Below are 18,953 nucleotides of genomic sequence, written 5' to 3'. Positions count from 1 at the left end.
GATGTTCTAGCTTTCAAGACTAATTATTTCCAAATCAATTAAGGGTTTCTATTTAAACAACACTGGTGGAATACATTTTAAACACTACCATCAAATACTGCTTGTGTTATTTTTGGCTTCATCATACCATAAAACATTATCAGATGTATACAAATGCGTAGAAATTGTTTCCCTTTCTCTCTCTCTCTCTTTATTTTAGTATTTTTCATTTAGAAAAAAAAAAAAAAAAAAAAAAAAATCCTTAGGACATGTATAAAGACCGCTGCCATACTGTACAATGTGTTGAATACATTCCATAAATATTGCACAAATAATCATTATATCAGAATAGGATACAGTGCCCATGTGTCTATCCAGTTAGAGTCAATTACTCAAATAAAGGCGTGGCCAGTGTTTTGCAGATGAACACATTTTTGCTTAAATAATGAGAATTGTGCTTTTTTGAGGTTTTCAAAAATGTGGTTTAGATTGAGACGTCGTGCCATCAGGGAGTGGTGTTGCCATGAGGGGGTGTTGCTGGTCACATAATGAGAAGGAGTATTACACTGTGACACACTGGAAGGGAAAGAAACTAAAGAAGAAACAAGATGGAGGCCTCAGCGAGTACTATTTGAAAGTACAGCGATGCGAGGATAGAATAGATTCTGATGTGACTTGTTTCCCCTACAGAGCTTATTAAAACACACACACAAGCTGCTCACGGTGTCGATCATTACAGCAGACAAAGCCCCAGTTAGGACAAACTGCATGGGCAGAAAAGGACCAGGCGCTTCACAGCCAATAGTCAATATCTGACCCCATTAGATGAAGCACCCACGAGGGGTCAAGTCTCTCTCAACTCCCCCACACTTGTCTTTTGGTCCTGCTCTTGATCAGTACTGTGATTGGACGTCATGACAAATAGTCTAGTCTTTAATGGGTGAAGGGCCCGATCCCCTGCGAGAGGATGTTCAGCGTGGGTTTGCCCCACTTTTTGCGCAGGGTGCTGGCTTGACTTAGACAGATGGTGATTGCAGCCGACAGGCCCTCTGAAGGCTTGGGAGTGTGGACTCATAGAGACGAAGTTCAGCTGAGGAGGAAATGCTGAATATTGCTGAACAAGTTGAAAATGTCCTGTCAGAGTAATTTAGCTAAATTGTCTTTGGTCTGTCTAATGCTCAAAGTGGAGTAAACACATCCTGATGTATCTGCACTGTGTAGGGTTGCGTTAGGGTATTTTTAGACAATATCACAGATGCCTAATATCAGCAAGACTTTTCATGTATCACAGCTATGAGCAATGTGTTCAGTCTATTCATCCCCGAGTGATATATGGCAACCTTCACAAGACAAAAAGGATATATCTTTGAGAAATGAACCACTTGACCTTGCTGTGAATGTTTAGCATTTATAGTCACAATGCAGCCTGAGATTTATTAACTGTCAACAGCAGAACACGGTTTTCACCCCAGATATGGTAACATGACTTTCCGAAAAGACACATCTCACATATAAGCATGACTTTTGTGCTTGCCAAACAAGGGATTATGGGATATTAAAAATAACTCCATAGGAATGCCGTATGAATGTGAATTATATTTTGAGCGTGTGGCGCAAACAGCTGCATGTGTCTAGAGTAGAAACAAATTCTTTAAGCAAACCTGGTTCCACTGCAGGACCTTAACAGAACTTTAATCCTGAGGCCTTATTCAGAAGCTGGAGTTCTGGTGATTAGCATCAGGAGTGTGCTGTGGTGTAGGGGTGCCAGTCTGTGGCCTGTTTGTGTGACATACTGTTGTGAACTTTAACCCCTGCTGTTCTAGAACGCAGCATTAATGCACTCCAAGTTTGCCAACCATAATTAAACAACAAAGGAGAAGCTGCTTTGTTGCTCTGCCACTAATAAGCACACTGGTCCTAGAAGTGACTGGATTGTACTCTTTGACAAATTATAGAATACAATTAAACAACCAGAATGTGAGGCATATCATTACAGTGGGTTTGCAGATGCACAAGACCACATTAAGTGAATGCGAGTTAAAGGTAACACAGAAGGAAGTGTCCATTGTCTTCCCCCGGAGCATGAAGCTACATGCCAAGTTCAAACTGAATGCATACACAGGAAACATTATGTTACTCTCCATTGTGTTTTCTGATCATTAATGCTGCTAGTCTGATCTTGTCTGTGATTGGCCAGCGCAACGTGATGTCGGGCTGCTTTTATCCAATGCTGATTCAGTCTTAACACATTTTGGAGAACTGACATTTACACTACATGTTGGTGATGCTCCGGAGGTGATACCTATTCGACAGTTAATTTCTAGTTACATTTAGTGGTAGTTTAAAGTACTGCCAAGTAGGTATCATTTATCACATCACAACAAGGATAACTACATAAGAGCAGCCATCCTTTTACTACTTGCATCTGCAAGGAGCTGTGAGGACATTGCAGAAATGGGACAACTAAAAGAATTGAGCTGATTTGCTTGAGAAACACAGACGTCCAAGTTGTTATTAGCATTTGGGGAGGGGAGGCCTTTCAGAGAGCGCAAACTCAGATGTTGAAAACAGAGCTGAACAAAAAAACAAATTGGTGCGGGGCATTTGATTTCATTTTGAGCTGCAGCATGGCAGACCCCCAGCAGAGCCCTGCATTGGCATATACTAGTGTGTCTCATGTTTGTGTAAGTGTGAAAATATCCATGACAATAATAGCACCACTTCTTACATTGGTTTCTGACATAACATAACCATTTACTCAGCAATCAAACAGTGCAAAAAAAAAAAAAAAAAAAAAAAAAAATATGCAGCTTCTGCCTTTTAATCAAAACCTAGTATATGGCTGGACCACGGACGTCTTATCAAGATGCATAAATGTGGAGTTGCAGTTTATGATTTTAAATTTGGATATTAAATACTCATGTGCAATTATTGTTGTGGTCCCAGCAATGTGTTTTAGTCAAAAAAGGTTATATCCCGAACATGTTGGAGTTAAGCCAACAAAAATGCTGCAGCATTGAAAGGTTAAACTAAAGCTGTCAGTCAAACAAAACATTTCACTTACATTGGACAGATAGACAAATGCTGTGGTTGCATTGCAGACAAAGACGTAGAAGAAGAAGATGTGTTGGTCTTCCTTCAAATATGTTTTGAAATGTTTGTTTTTACTAGTTGCTGTAAGTGTTATTAAACTTGACGTGAAATCGAAGACCAGTGTGGCTCCAACATGCTGAAGTAAAGTTTGGTTGTGTGAGTCTAATCACATTAGCTAAACTACAGCCAACACCCGCAGATCAGGTAGAGCAGTGAATTACTGGTATAAGGAGGACTTTGTTCTTTTGTGTTAGTCCTCTTACGCACAAGCAACCTGTCCTATATGTCTCTGTTTACCCCAGTACATCATATTAAGTATAGTACTACGATAGGATGCCTTGCAAAAATAGAAAGTAGGTAAAGGAAATAAATGAATGCTTTGATTTAGCTTCCAGAGAAAGAGAAAGGTGAGTTTAGTAGCGGGAGTATATTTGATGGGTGGAAAGAGAAAGAGGGCTTTAAATTTCTTGCTAAGTGCCTTGGACAGACTCTGGAGTGTGTAAAGACCCTGTTTTCTTAATTTGATTGCCTCTAAATGCTTCCTGTGCCTGTGACTTATGGCCTATCGCTCTTCTCTTTTATGTTTGCTGTTGACAGAGAGCTGATCTGGCAGTGGCTCCTCTCGCCATCACATATGTGCGCGAGAGGGTCATCGACTTCTCCAAGCCCTTCATGACGCTGGGTATAAGTATACTGTACCGCAAGCCAAACGGGACCAACCCTGGGGTCTTCTCCTTCCTCAACCCCCTGTCGCCTGATATCTGGATGTATATTCTGCTGGCTTACTTGGGTGTCAGTTGTGTGCTGTTTGTCATAGCCAGGTAACATGTCACTTCCAGTGATCACAGCTTTCACACACAGTCAGACACGTGCTTAGCTGCCATCGCTCAGCCTCGCCCATCTGATTAACAACCAGCTAATCTGTGTAATTACTGGATCTGTGTCCTGAGCACACTGGCTCACACATAGTGAAAGCTTACCACTCAGTGACAGTGCTGTAACTAATCAATGGTCTTGTAGCAAAGCTCAGACGTGTTGCTGTGTCATGTGTTTAAAGCGTTTTAACCATGAAGGATCATTTGCCTTTTTCCACCATAAGACATTTGTAAAGAAATATGGTTTTGCTTGTATATATACGACACTTGACAAGGCTGCTAGGCTACTCCAGGCCTGCTTGTACTCACACTGGCATCAGTAACTAAAACCACAGGAGATGCATACATACTCAGGAACACAGACCTTAGACAGAGAAGGTGTAGGCCGTTTTAGGGGTTGTGTGTATGTGTCTGAGAGAGTAGCAGAAAGGTTGTGCACTCATATGGATATGTGCGCGCAAGTGTGTGTGGGATGTGTTGAGCTCGATGTGAACACTGCTGCCCCTCTCCCACCTTTTCCCTCACTGTTCCCAGTGTCTCCGAGTTCATGCTGTCTTCTCTTTTCTCTTGTTTCCTTCACCTTGCTTCAAACATATCGATGACTCAGAGATAGTAACGTAGAGGGGTTTTGGTTCAATATCTGATTACTAGCAAAAAAAACCAAAACAAAACAAAAGCAGTGGCTGAGTTTCAAGTTTTTACATCACTAGATTAGACATTTTGGGTAAAAAGTGGAATCTGATCTGATTCAGCTCTATGTAATCTTTGCTTTGGATGACAAATACATCTACACTCTTTGTTTCTACCCTCTCTAGTGTTTTTAGCCGCTGAGCCTCCCTAAAGAAATTGCTAAAATATAGCTGTATGCTCAGACTACTTTGCTATGCTAGGCTTTCAAAGCATAAATAACTGTTCAGATTGTCAACATTGTTTTTTTCTTATATAACTCCAGACCTATTTTCTGTAGTTGTTAAGTCATATAAGTGGGGCTATGACCTGCAATTTCAGGTCTCTCACTCTACTTAATCTGTGCCAAATGGTTCAAATGGTGTTGCACTTGTTCGAAGAAACTGCTGCAGAGTTTAAATACATCCCTCCAAACATGTTTGTTGCGATCACTTCTAAAGACGCACACGGTGTCAGAACTCGTTTGGAGTCGCAGTAATGGCGTCGGCAATGGCATGACGTGAAATCGAATAGCGTGTGGGGCGATGTTGAGCTGGTGGCTGCAGTTGCTTTGCGGAGTGTTAGGGAAGTATGAGTAGAGGATTGCACTGATTTAAAGTATGAGGCCATGACAAAAGTGCAAACAAAAGGTTTTTAGTCAGGGCTTCTGCTCCTTTGCTCTGGTGGTATCACTCAGGCCTAATGTGACCTAACACCAGCAGGCGATTTGAGGGTGGAAGACAGGGCACGCCATTTCACTTGCTAGCAGAATGACTAACGTACATAATCTGTATTGTAACCTAGAGTGTCAGATTGACAAGTAGCACCATGTAGTCATGAGAGAGCAAGGATCGAGGAGACACACTTCTGCCTGTTCTATTAAAAAAATGCTATGATCATTCATTACAATCTGTACTGCTAAATACACACACGCACACCAATCCACCTCTTACAGATATAGATTTTATGACCAATCCCCCTGTTAAACTACTGCCTAACCCTAAACATACTGTTAGAAAACCCTGCACCTGTCGACAGGTGCTTCATCTGCAACACAGATCCAACAGATATAAGAAGCTCTGTATTGTGTCCATCCACTCTACAGTTAAGTTTAGTGATGCAGCTGACATCAAGAATGCTTTGGCTGGTGAAATGATCCAACACATTATTTCTACCGGTTGCCTTTACTTTGTGTGTCTCTGCTCAGACAAATCCTTTCAGTTGATGAAACGGCGCCGATATTTTTTGAGGGCTCGCTCGCTTGATCTCGTGGCTCGCGCTTGTGGTTGCGGTTTGAAGCATGGCAAAGAAAAAAAGAGAAAGAAAAGTACATGTTAACTCTAAAACTTTTGGTGCACGTGGGCTCTCTTGCAGCCGTGACCCGACAGTTTTATTGTTAACGCACATGTGTTTTCCCGATGTTACTGGCGATATGATCACACGAGAGAATTAAAAAGCAGCAACTGTCATCTAAGTTGGCTCAGAATATGCACCTATCTGTATTTAAGATCACAATAAGAATGTGTTTGGGTAAGTGTTTAAATTTCCCCCTCACTTTATTCCTTCTTTTCTCCTGTACACACAAATGCATGCTGGGCTACAGTTGCATGTTTTTTAAGTGTAGCACAGTAAGTGTAACAGTCTCACAAAATTTTATGAAATGAGAAAATCTCAAAGGCAGATTAAGTATTGTGAACAGAAAGTGTGAGGACTACATCCCTCCACCATGATGGTATATTGTGACATAGCAGAATATATGTCAAATATCATCTCACTTTCTCCCTTTTTTTGTTTTGTAGCCTTGCAGACAGTTTTTTTTGTTTGTTGGTTGGTTTTGTTTTACTATGTATTTACTCCTTTTCTCCAGTACAGTGGAGGTAAATTTAGTTTTTGGCACCCAAGAGAAAGAGTAAGGGTGTCAGGATTCAGCCGACTGATGGAAGTAATATCTGCCTATACCATTCACAGATCTTTACTGACATCTATAGTTGTTAGTTACTAGTAGAATAGTAAAACCATCATGAAAATGTCAAGAAAAAAAACTAATTATCTTACATCAATTTTGAATGCAGCAGGAGGAAAGCGAGTTAGCTTTTAGCAGTACTGAGCAGCAGTGATTTGCTCCTCTGGTCGGGCTTTATAGAGCCCATCGATCAAACATTTTAAAAAGTATATCGGCCAATAACTATCGGTGTCCAATCCGTTGCCCCCGCATCCTTAGAGTTTTCCCTGAAACTACTTTTTACAGAGGAAATAATAGATACCACATGGGCTAAGTGAGCAAATCAAGTCTTTAGGAAAGGCACCAGGTGATCAGCTAGATTTGAAAACTTTGTAGGCTGGCATTTGATTTTTGTGACCCATATCAGTGTTTTCTGTTATGACACACCTACGTGAGGAAAAGTGATCACTGTGGTAAACATTGGGTGAGGTTTGGCAGAAGGACATCTCGGTCAGGGTTAGAGACAGATGGGTCTCACATGGACAGACATACCTCCATGGCACTGGAGTTCTTTAAACCAGTCACAACAGTCTCTGTGGCACTAAACCCCAGATGCAGCGATGCAGAATAGTGTTGTTGAACTATTTTGTGCACGGAGAGGCAACCTCTGGCATTACAATGGTTAAATCACTGCAGCTACATTAGAGTTAGGGGTAACTTGCCATTTTCAGTGTCTACATTCTAGGATAGCTCAGAGGTTTTTATTGTTTTCCACAGAAAAACAAAAAAAAGAAAAAAAAAATTGTCTTTGTTTTCTCGGGATGCAGTTCATACATACGTGGTTTCCTCTCAGTGAAATGTAAACATAAAGTATTTTCTAGGTACTTGCAAAAACACTAGATGATACTATTTATGCTGATTATATAAATCCGGGTTTCTTTCAGATGAATAAAAGCCTTGTTTGTTCTATATCCTCGACTGAATCCTTTCATGGTACAGAAAATGTATTTCTTTCACTTCTGTTCACATACATCATTCGTATCTTAAGAAATGGCCATCTTTTCACAAACCTTTGTGAGACCATACTTTATAGCACATACATTTGACAGGCAAGATGTAATATTACAAGGTTTAGTTCCACTGTGCAGTTATATACTGTTTATATATGTGTGTGTACACATTACACATTTTATCTCTGTATGCTTGTGTTTGTGCTGTACTGTGTGACTGACTGATGTATGAGAGAGACTGATAGACACTCAGACTGATGTATACAGTGCTAGAGTCAGAGCAGCTTCTTTCTGCCATATATATGCCAATTACTACGTGGGTACTCAGCTAAAACCACATGCTTTCTCTGTTGCACTGCCGCCTGGCCTGATACCTTTAGTTACAGATGGTAATGTCACTGGTTGTTATTGCTTTTATGTTCAATGCTGCTGCTTCTGATGCAGGTGATGAAACAGCTGAAAAAAAAAACAAGACCTCTGCTGTATATCACACCTCTGCTAAAGCCTGTGCATTATCACCCTGTTATACTTTGGTGAATTTCCTACATCCTACACAACAAGTGAAGTCCCTTAGGATAAGAGAAAAGCATAGGTAAAGATTAGTGACAGTATTTGAACAGGATGTTTCAGCAGAATATGTCCTTTTTTCTTTAAAAAGACTCATACCATTGACATCTAGCTCCCACCAGTCCTGGCGAAAATTAGAGTACTTCTCTGTGTGCAAAGTCTCTCCTCACATCAAAGTGCAATCTGTCTGTTCTCAGTCTTTGAATGAAAAGCCTTTGGTTAAGTATGTGCTCATATTAAAGGCGCAGCCCTCATCTCATGGTTGAAATTCCCATTTGATTGTCATGCAGTCATTAGTTGCTATGTGCTTTTCTCAAAATAACAGATTAAAAAGACATACTATGTATAGATAGATAGATAGATGCCAGTTCTCCCTGCTTGTTTTTTGTTTTTTTTTTCAAACAGGTAGAAATCTGCATCATATTAGTGATGATGATGATGGCAGTATGATATATGATATTTAAAGCAGAAATAGACAACTTTTATGCTTTGCCCCCTTCTAGTTGCCCGTTTCACACAGACACTCCGCACTGTCGCCACAGCAAAGGCGCCCACTGAACCAAAAGAAGTGTGATGGTGCACGTGTTTTTTTTTCCAACCTATTTCCCCCAGTGTCCACCTGTTTATCTAGACACGTATCCACAACTGTTGATAATCATATGGATGCTGTTATAATGTGTCATGATTGAGATCCTGACCCACCAAACATCCTGGAAAGTGACAGAGTTACGTTTTTTTTTGCTCTAATTGATATAATTACATAATCACCATCAGTAAACAGCAGACCCTGTCGGGCTCTCGCTCACTGGGGGCGATGCTGTTCACTGAGGTCTCGGTCGGGAGGGCTGACAGTCGCAGTGATTTTTCAAAACAAATTGGCCAGAGACAGTAACTGCAATAACAGAAATTGTAGAAGGTGACAAAGACATGGTGAGTCAAAGTGTTTTGCTCTAAAAGACATCACATAACCACTGTCAGACTGACACACCCCTGATCAGCACCTCCGGCTTTTACATTCACTCAGAGGCCATCTCGCCGCCAGAGGCCAGAGGCCAGAGGCCAGAGGCGGATCAGAGCTGTAGCAAAACTGTCCCCCCACTCCACATCTGTAACTTTCATACAGACGTGGCTGCCACTACCAGCCTGGCTACTGTCCAAACCAAATAAACAACTGTAAGAGTCCCAGTTTGACTTCGAATCCCAGTGCTACGAAACGGCAGAGTACTGATTGATTGATTTATTTCTAGATCAAAAACACATAAAACGGTAATCCAAAAGGATGACATGCAAAAGTATAACACTTATTTCCAGCATTTCCACATAAAACAACCAAACAAGAGGCAGACACAACACAGAACACAAAGAAATAATGAGTAGCACCCAGTTGAAATTATTGTGATTCAAACTTTATTGTTGTGGAAAAATACAGCACAGTGGCCACCCGAATAGCATAGTGAAAATGAGGTAAACAATCTATAGCATTAAACTGTCTAATCAGTATTATTTCAGAAAGATAAGTTAAAGTAAAACATTCCCTTTGAACATAGAATCACCAGGATGCATGGTACTATGTGCAGTGTATCAGAGTTTACAGAACTGATCCTTCAGCCGTCTTCTAGAAATTAGGTTTCTACACAACTAAGATAAACAGATAATCGTTTGTTGGAAATGTGGAATGAAGTTTTCCATTAACATAATGAGGAGGTGTTGTCAATGTACGATGCAGAATGTACAGTATAACAACATTGATCAAAATGTGCAGACATATTAAGCCTACCATCCAGTGGCAGAGAAACAGGACCATTCTGACGCTGTTGACTTGTCTCCCCTGACATTGGCGTTATCATGCGTATCATCACTGGAGTTTTCTGCAGGATGACCCTGCCCTGGCGGAAAGATAAAAGCCTCACATTGTTTCTGCGCTGCTGGTGAATTCCTTCGTTTTTCGCCCGTGCTTATCTCTGCACTGACCTTGCTCAAAGTTTCTCCCTCTGCAGCACAGATGACCTGAGATAATGTAAGGGCAGTGTAATTGGATCAAAATGACAGCAAACGGGCCAGGCAGCTAAGCTGTGTTGTCTCCTGTAAACGGCAGTGGTTTAGCATTCCCTGACCCAACCAGCAGCAGCAGCGGTCCAGTCAGCCACTCCCATTATCTAGCACGGCGCTGACAACTTCACTCATCCATGTTCATGGCAAGCGGTAATTGGCTTTTCACAACATGATTGGAGGAAACACACTCAGAGACCTCTGCGCAAGTGACTGGGTCACATAGTCACATATGCCACGGCAAGGTCACAGTTCAGCTGAACTCAATTTGGCATTGCAAATTGACAAGCAAGCAAATCTGGAGCAAATTGAGTGAGCAGACAGATTGATTTAAGGCCAGGGATTCTTTTAAAGCAGGAATAAGGGGGACATTCAGAGGTCCTTGAGCTACACTACACAATATCCTCCTGTGTTAGAGGGGTGAAAAGGAATGCCACCACTAACCCCATTATAATGGCAAAGCCCATTAGTCAATGACAGGGCACAGTTATGACGCTGTCATTTTATCGATACAGCCATACATCTTCATATCGAGTAGTGTTTTGCAATATTCAACCCAGTCCTACTGTATTTTACCCAGAGGACACTGGATCAAAACCTTGACATGCGGCGGACTAGCAGTTTCATCTGCATTATCCTCCACGCAGATGTTGTATCTGCTCGAGGTTATCATTTTTGACTCCCAGCACTGTAGAAGGCCCGCGCTGAGACAAGTCTACATTATGCATTGCAATTTGATTAGTCAAACCCTTGTGTCTGTTAAACAGCTCGAGTCAAGATAAGGCCCTGGTTCCCTCTCCACTCCAGCACAAACCAAATCAGGTCAGGATGCTTAATTGTAGACCAATCAACCTTTACTAATGTAATGTCACTTTTATTTAATATGAATAAATGAGAAATCTCTGCTTGAGGAGTGCGTTGAGTGAGGGGGAGTGCCAGGCCCGGCGTGGGCATGATGGGAATGAACCGTTTGATCTGCTGAATATTAATGCTCCTCCAAGATTATAAGGATTATTAGTTCTTTTCTCGGCTGACAATGGAGTTATTTTCAGACCCCATCGATTAAATTACTGAGGGAATTGCCTTTGATATGAGCACTCCTACGCAAGGAGTCACTTTTGAAATATGAGTGGTGTTAATTCTAGTCCACTTCCCAATTATTGTATGTTATCAGAATTTAAAAACACATGAAAAAAGATTGAGATGAGCCATCATTTTTAGTTTTTTTTTTTTTTTCTTGTTTTTTTTATACTAATAGATTATTCAGTAAAGACATCCAAATCAAACTGCTTCATGTAATAAACTCTTAATTTACTAATCAGATTAACAGCATTGCAATTTGAGGTATGTACATGAAGATAAGGCGATGTGTATTGATTGGCATGATTTGTAGCGATTCATCTTTGAACATGACTAACTAACCTTTGTTTTCTCTCCCCTGTCTCCCCAGGTAGGAGGGCCACTCTCGGTCTCTTTTATTGTCTTCTCTAATGTCTTTATGCAACTGCTGTAAACATAAATATATATGTGTGTGTGTTCTCTGTTAACTGTCACAGGTTTAGTCCCTACGAGTGGTATAACCCCCACCCTTGCAACCCTGACTCGGATGTAGTGGAAAACAATTTCACCCTGCTAAATAGTTTCTGGTTCGGAGTTGGAGCTCTCATGCAGCAAGGTAGACGCCTCTGCCTGCCCCCCTTTTCTAGCACAAGTCCCACTTTTTTGCTGGGGGTCAACCTTGCTCTTTGACCAGGCCCATGACCATGCATGGGGGCCTCTGTGCATGATGCTAGATGCTTCACTAGTAGAGTCCAGCAGGATGGACTGAGTGAGATATGAATGGTGTGATCGATGGATGAAGACAGTGCTCCTGCATGTGCCCCTTCTCTACATACCCCCCCCCCACCTATTCACAGCCATCTGAACAGGTAAGTGAACCCACCCAGAATACTTGAGATGGATCAAATGGGTGAGACTGAATGAGAATGTGAGCAGCTTGCCCTGCCTGTTTGGTTTTGTTTCCTTCTGCCAAACCAGTGCCATATCTTCTCAACTCGTTGGCATCTTCAGACTGAGAAAAAAAGTTTTACAGAAAGTGGAATGTTAGCACTTTAATAGTTTTGTGGCCTGTATATTTTACAATGCATGTCACAATGGGACATATGTTGCATATTTAAATGAGCATTTCTTCCAAAGCAGTTGACAATGCAACATATTTACATTAGGTAGTGATGATCTCAGGGCCTGTAAAGCATGATAATAATGTCTGTATGTCCTTGCATCTGAACAATGCAATGGAGCACACAAAGCACTAGATGCTGTAGTAGAAGCTGCTTTAATGGTCAGTTCACAGGAATTACAAGAAATTAAAGAAAACTTCCCTTATCTCGAGTGGTCTCTGTCCATGCACATAGTTTTAGTTTTATATTTTGAATATCTGTCTCTGACATTTCTGCCTCCACCCAGAACAATGGAGGGGAAATTAATTTTCTTTTGTGGTGCGCACAGTAAGAGAATATAGTAAATGTAAAACAAACAAACAAGCAAAAAATAATTTGAATCATGAAACATTACAATCAATTAAAAAAAAAAAATGTAGTGAATTCAACCATTAATAGATATTTAATGTTTAATAAATTTAGATACCACTGAATTAACGACACGGCATATGTTATGTTGTGTTAGTCTGGAGGATAGGTAATTTAAAGTGATGTACTTTCAAGGATTCATAAACTTAAACTGAAAAGTGACTCGTGGTACATACCCTTGAAAAGGCCCATTTAAATCAATCGAGCCAAATCCAATATTAAGCAAAACATTAAGCGAAACATGGGACCCCATGCACTATTCCCTGAGAAATTAGTAAACATGTCCCAAAAAAACAACTGCAATGTGTGATGAAAATGAGAAGAAAAGAAGATCTTAGATTGCCCCCTTATGCAGATATTCACACAAAGTTAAAGGAGTCTATTCTGGTGGAAGTTTATAGGAAATGACTTTGACAGTGATTTCGATCTGAAATGCATTTATGATGCGCAAAGTCTTTCCAATCCTGATTTAAAGACTGAAGTCTGGTCCAAACTCAGTTCCTGATTATAATTCAGAAACCCAAAAAAATCACGGATCTGTCATTTTTCAAGACATTTTTAGATTCATTAATCAGCCTCACACTGTATATCAATCCAATCATCACAATACATGTTAGCAATATATGTTTCTGCAAACTGTGGGTATGTTAAATCACTACATGTCTATATGTGGCAACTTAACATTTCTATAGGTTCAGTTTTCAATTTTACCTTGTAGTTGCAAAAGGTGAGAAAAGATCATGTTTTGCTCATATCTGGAAGTGTTTTGAGGTAAAAACACTTGGTTTGATCACCACCAAACATGGCCTGAGATTTTCACATCTTCCCATAAAAAAAAAAAATAAATAGTTCTTATCGTCATAAGCACAGCTGGAAATTGTTCCAAGGTCTCCTTAAAATATCCAGTGGTGGCAGCCTTCTCATTTTTAACTCCACCTCTTGATATGACAGTCATGAACATTCGCTCTTGAATTTTCAGTATTTGTTTAAGAAACAAAAACACATGAACAATACTTTAAATCACTTGCTTGAGGTTTTTAAGAGAAATATGTCGGTATGTCATTCATTGATGTTCTTAGTGTTTAGATTTAACAATTAAATATCCATTTGTTTATACAATTCAACTTATGCTGTTGTTATTTGCTTCCTTAGGTTACTTAAAAAACAAAAAAAAACACATTGTCTTGAGTGGAGGCTGAAATCACAGTGAGAGAGCACTTGAAACTTAATCGAATATAAGCAACACTGTGCATGACTAGATACCACGAGATGAGAGAGAAATGTATTTTTTAAATGAAGTGACCCTCTAAGTCCAAAGGCATCTTAATCTTCCCAAAGAGTTAGTTCCTGATAACTTTTCCTTAGTTGGCTGGTTGCATGCTTACTTATACTGCATGCTTACTAATATCCCAGTATTAGCGACAAGTTTTTTTCAAAGACTGTTATGTAGTTGATCCCAAAGACAATTATTTGATTATATTGTGACCAAAGTACAATGACTGGTTTGAGTTACCTGTCCCCCAGAATAAAAAACAAAAAAAAAAACAAAACGTAGGCTGACTATAAAATGCGTATATCTAATAATAGACTGTTTTAGATCTATTAAATGTGGATTTAGCTCCTAGCTGCTGTCCAGAGAAGTGTTGTTTCTTTGAATAGTCAGCAGATGAGATGTGCAGGGTTGACCAGTTGAGAAGATGTGGCTGAGGGCCAGAAAGCTGTGGGATTAGACTGTACGAGCACAGAGTGTCTGCATGGCACCGTGCTGGTCTGCACTGTAGAGAGGCTCCCCTGCCAGGCGGCTTGCCCCGCCCCCCAGAAAACTGTGGGATGTGCTGTTTGGTCATGACGTTACCTTGGGTACATGACAGTCAGCCCCAACCAGGCTCTGTTTGGGTGGACTCACTCCTCTGGATGGGTCACCCCTATTTCTGCTCTGGTTTCTGAGGTGGAACAGGATAAGAAGCTCTGAGCTGGTAACATGTTCCACTTTTAGAACCTGCATCTAATAGCCAGTCATTGGTCCAACAAGCAGAATCCACTGCTAACAGTACTGATGGATATGTGTTTGTGTTCATGCCTGCTACTTTAACTTTTGTTCTTGGTTGTGGTTTGATGAATGGGCAAAGTGGGTGGCTGGAGGCCGAGCTAGATGACTTGGTAACTTCTGTTTAAAGTGATAACATAGACACTAACAGAATTTTTCATCTATCTATCTATCTATGCTAAATGATACAACATTACTAATGTTTTGTTTTTTTTTTTTTGTTTTTTTTTCCCTTATGAAGTGATCTAGAGCCCATGTAGTATCATTTATGTCATCTCAATTCAGGGTCTGCATCCTTCAAAGGACCCGGCCTTGTGGCGAGTCCTTCAGAGAGACCTTGTTAACGGTTAACAACTCAGCCATTGTTAAATGGGACGGTATAGCCTTTGGAGCATTTCCTGGTTGCGTCACCAGATGTTTTAAACTTACGTCAAGATTTCTGCCACACCGGCCCACGAAATGACGATCTACACCATGCGCTGTCGCCATTTTCTCTCTTTCTTTCTTCTTTTTCGGTCGCTCAAAGAATCTTGGGATATGTGAGGCCACAAAGGATAGTAGCCGTGCATCCTCCAAAAACAGGGAAAAGAAGGCCGCATTTGTGGGCTGCATTTGGAGGAGCCTTCAGATTTGGACAGCCTTCGTGCAACGTTGTTAACTAATGTCCCTTTAAATGCAGCCTCCGAAGGATGCAGACCCTGAATTGAGACACAGCAACTGTCACCTGTCACCAATGATCCTGTTTACCTGTACAGTGTTCTGAACAGTAAAATACCCAGCATACACTTTTGTTATGCGGCAGTCAGATAAAGTGGTGGTTTTCAGCTAAAAAAAAAATCAACCACAGGTTTCCACATCTAGCCCTGAGCATGTTTACATGGAAGTAGCACTGTTTGTAGAAAATCAAAACATGTCCAAACATGGACAAGTCCACTGGGAACACTGAGCTTCTAGTGTGCCAAATTTAGCTTAAAGATTTTGATGAGCATTTGATTACTGGCCACTATAAATATTGGGGGGATATGACATGGCCTGATGTGAACCACTTTCTAAGCATACGTGCTAAATTGTATTAAGTCCTCTTTGGCACCAAAGACAAACATCAATAGCATCAACATAATTCTATGTTTTTTCACATAATTATGGTAATAATTCACAACCTATTTAATTGTAGCATGTGTATGTTGAACAGATTAAGTAAAGACAACAGGTCCTTGGGAACTACACATTTTGTTCACTTAAATGTGTGATTGTTGATCAACACAAAGTCATAATTCCTTCAAATAATCAGTTCTTCAAATTAAATTCAGACCAATATAGGAGTGTGCCAGAGGCTCCTGACGTTTATTGATCATATAGTAATATGTTTTGCCAGACTGTGTGGAATGCAGTACTATGATCCAATAATAATAAAACCAACGTGTACACTAAGTACTGAATATAGGCCTTCTTCTCACTCACTACAAGTTGTAATAATATGCTGGCAGTTTAGCAGAAACTTTGTGTTGCTTAACACTATATAATGAATGATAACACTTATGTCCACTCGTGCCGTCAGTTTAAAAAAAGTTCTGGGCAAAAAATTAATGAAATAAGAATTTATCACCTATTAATTTATCATGGTGTTAAAAAGAGGTATAGGTGTAGTCTCATTGCTCCATGTGAACCATAAACACATTCAGCATGGTGTATAAACGTCATTAGTTGTCATCAATTTTACCAATAAGATAATCTGTGAAAACATCAAGTACTCTTGGGTGACGTAGTGACGGAGGAACCCTGGCAGCGTGTGCACCCTCTGCCCTGTCATTCCCTCTCCGTTGCAGTATCAATAGTAGCTTGAGCTGCCGTTGGCTGTCATGTCTTTCTCTGCTTGCTCACTCTACTTGACAGCTCACTCAGGGGACTCTGAGAAAGAGAGAAAGAAAGTTTGATGAAAAGTGAGAGTGCAGATTGAGTCTCTCACAAAGGGAGTGGAGCACAGAGTTCTTAACCTCCTATCTCTCTTACTCTTTATCAGCTTTCCCTCTGAGTGAATGTGCAAAATCCCTGCTTTCAATTGCTTAAGCCGCTTGAGTAGAATGGTCCTGATATAACCCAGGCCCACCTTTTTCCACCCGGACAACAAACCTCCCTGCCTCACTCCCACTCTTACCCACGCACATATGCTCTGTCGTTCTCTGCATACATTTCTGCATCAATCTTGAATGAAAAACAGACAGATTAACTGAAGATACAGTGCACTCTACTGTAAGAAATAAAATAGAAAAGTGGAAATAACTGATGCTGTGCTAAGCTTTACAACTTCATGCAGAAAATGTGAGGGCTTGGTCAAACCAACCGCATTTCTGAACAAAAACAACTTATTTTATAGAAACTGCAATCAGTGGCGCCATTTGCCAGGACAAATAAATCAATGCAAATTGTATGTGAACAGGCTACCACATATGCTAAATTGCCTGCTATTGAAAATCAACAATGAAGGGATGCAGGCCTTGGTGAGCTCAATTACTTCAACCTTTTCTCTGCATTGGCACTTAACAGACTGTGTGGTTTAGCTGGTCTCCCTGGTAGCTCTGGTCCTCTTCTTGAGCCCAGAGTCTGTTTCAGTTAATTCAGGTTAAGAAATACTATAGTTGCTGAAAAAAACTACACCAAAATACTTAAGGAATGACAGTTAACCTTTAGAGATCATCATAGTCTCATTTAAAAGTGACTTTTTGCTGGTCTTGTGCATATACACCTCTACTCTAGCACTCAGTCCCTTAGTGTCCACACTCCAAAGCTTGGCAACCAATCAAAAATGACAAATGACAACCTGTGACAGTGTTTTGCACCTCAAAACATGCTTATATTAACAACTACTGCTCTAAATGTTTGTTTGGTTAGGCATTGACCAAGGTGGTTTGATTAGCATCCTTTTCAGAATTAAAAAAAGACTCAGACAAGTTTCCGACTATCTCATGTCTTTGCCGGTACATTCAAGCCCAAATGCACATTGGCCCAAAAAGAGTGTTTACCATAGTCTTACATAATTAAAGAACTTGTGAAAATTGGTGGACACATTTTTTTCAAAGTCATAATCCTGCAAAATGACCAGTTTCACTTTGAGAATTACTCATAGTGCATGCACGGTGTGCGGCAGGAAGTGACATTTTTCCTCTTTACGTGCCATGATGCAACGTATGGAGGAAATGTCCAGTTCTCCATAATATACCCATGGCTTCAAGAAGCTCTGATGTTGCAAACAGGTGCAAATGACTTTTCCTGTGCCACTTCCTGATGGTACCGTGTCTGTCATATTTAAAAAGAAACCATGTTGGAAACATAAGTAGTAGAAGAGACAATACGGTAAACTGAAGACACACTGGCAGACAGTGTGATCCAAATCATCAGTAAGATTGAATACCAATCATCAAGTCCAACCATGAGGCTGCCCACTCTGCCCATTGTGTGTCTGTGGCTGGGTGTGTGATCCAGGCAGCAAGATGCAGAGGCCTAGCTTGGGCTGGGTGCTGCCCCCTTTCTGGCTTAGTGCTGTACCAGACCTCACCCCTACCTCTGCTCCTCTCGTTCAGGATCTGAGCTCATGCCGAAAGCCCTCTCCACCAGAATTGTAGGAGGAATCTGGTGGTTTTTTACTCTCATCATCATCTCCTCCTACACGGCAAACCTGGCTGCCTTCCTCACTGTTGAGAGGATGGAGTCGCCCATCGACTCTGCTGATGACCTGGCCAAGCAGACGAAGATAGAATACGGGGTGGTGGAGGATGGCGCCACAATGACCTTCTTCAAGGTTGGTTGTAGCTACATACTATTAAACTGACATCAGTCTGTTCTAGTGTCTAGTGTTTTTACTGCTCTGTATCACACAGTGATCGATGGATACAAAATATGGGTATGTCAAGGATTACAACTGTGCTCATAAGTTTACATATTTTGGTCATTTTCAGAGAATATGAATGGTAATACACAAACGTTTCTTTCAGTCATGGTTAGTTGTTGGGTGAAGCCATTTATTAGCAAACAATTGTGTTGGCTCTTTTTAAAGGTCCCATATTATGAAAAACACATTTTCTCTGGTCTCTACATATATAAGCTGGTCCTCCCTGAGCCTGCCAACTCCCAGAATGAGCA

The 18,953-nt window shown here is 40.7% G+C and overlaps 1 protein-coding gene across 2 annotated transcripts in view; it reads left to right on the top strand.

Moving 5' to 3' along the window:
* The window catches only part of grik2 (glutamate receptor, ionotropic, kainate 2), a 266,601-nt gene that overhangs the window by 182,600 nt on the left and 65,048 nt on the right, over positions 1 to 18,953 (top strand). For both annotated transcript variants that reach the window (XM_037075481.1, XM_037075480.1), the window contains exons 12-14: positions 3,670 to 3,893; positions 11,738 to 11,856; positions 18,395 to 18,612. In XM_037075481.1, coding sequence (XP_036931376.1) covers positions 3,670 to 3,893; positions 11,738 to 11,856; positions 18,395 to 18,612 — 561 coding nt within the window. The remainder of the gene's footprint in view (positions 1 to 3,669; positions 3,894 to 11,737; positions 11,857 to 18,394; positions 18,613 to 18,953) is intronic.

The sequence above is a fragment of the Acanthopagrus latus genome, chromosome 17 (assembly GCF_904848185.1).
Source record: "Acanthopagrus latus isolate v.2019 chromosome 17, fAcaLat1.1, whole genome shotgun sequence".
NCBI lineage: Eukaryota > Metazoa > Chordata > Actinopteri > Spariformes > Sparidae > Acanthopagrus > Acanthopagrus latus.
This window is presented reverse-complemented; position numbering and strand designations above follow the sequence as displayed.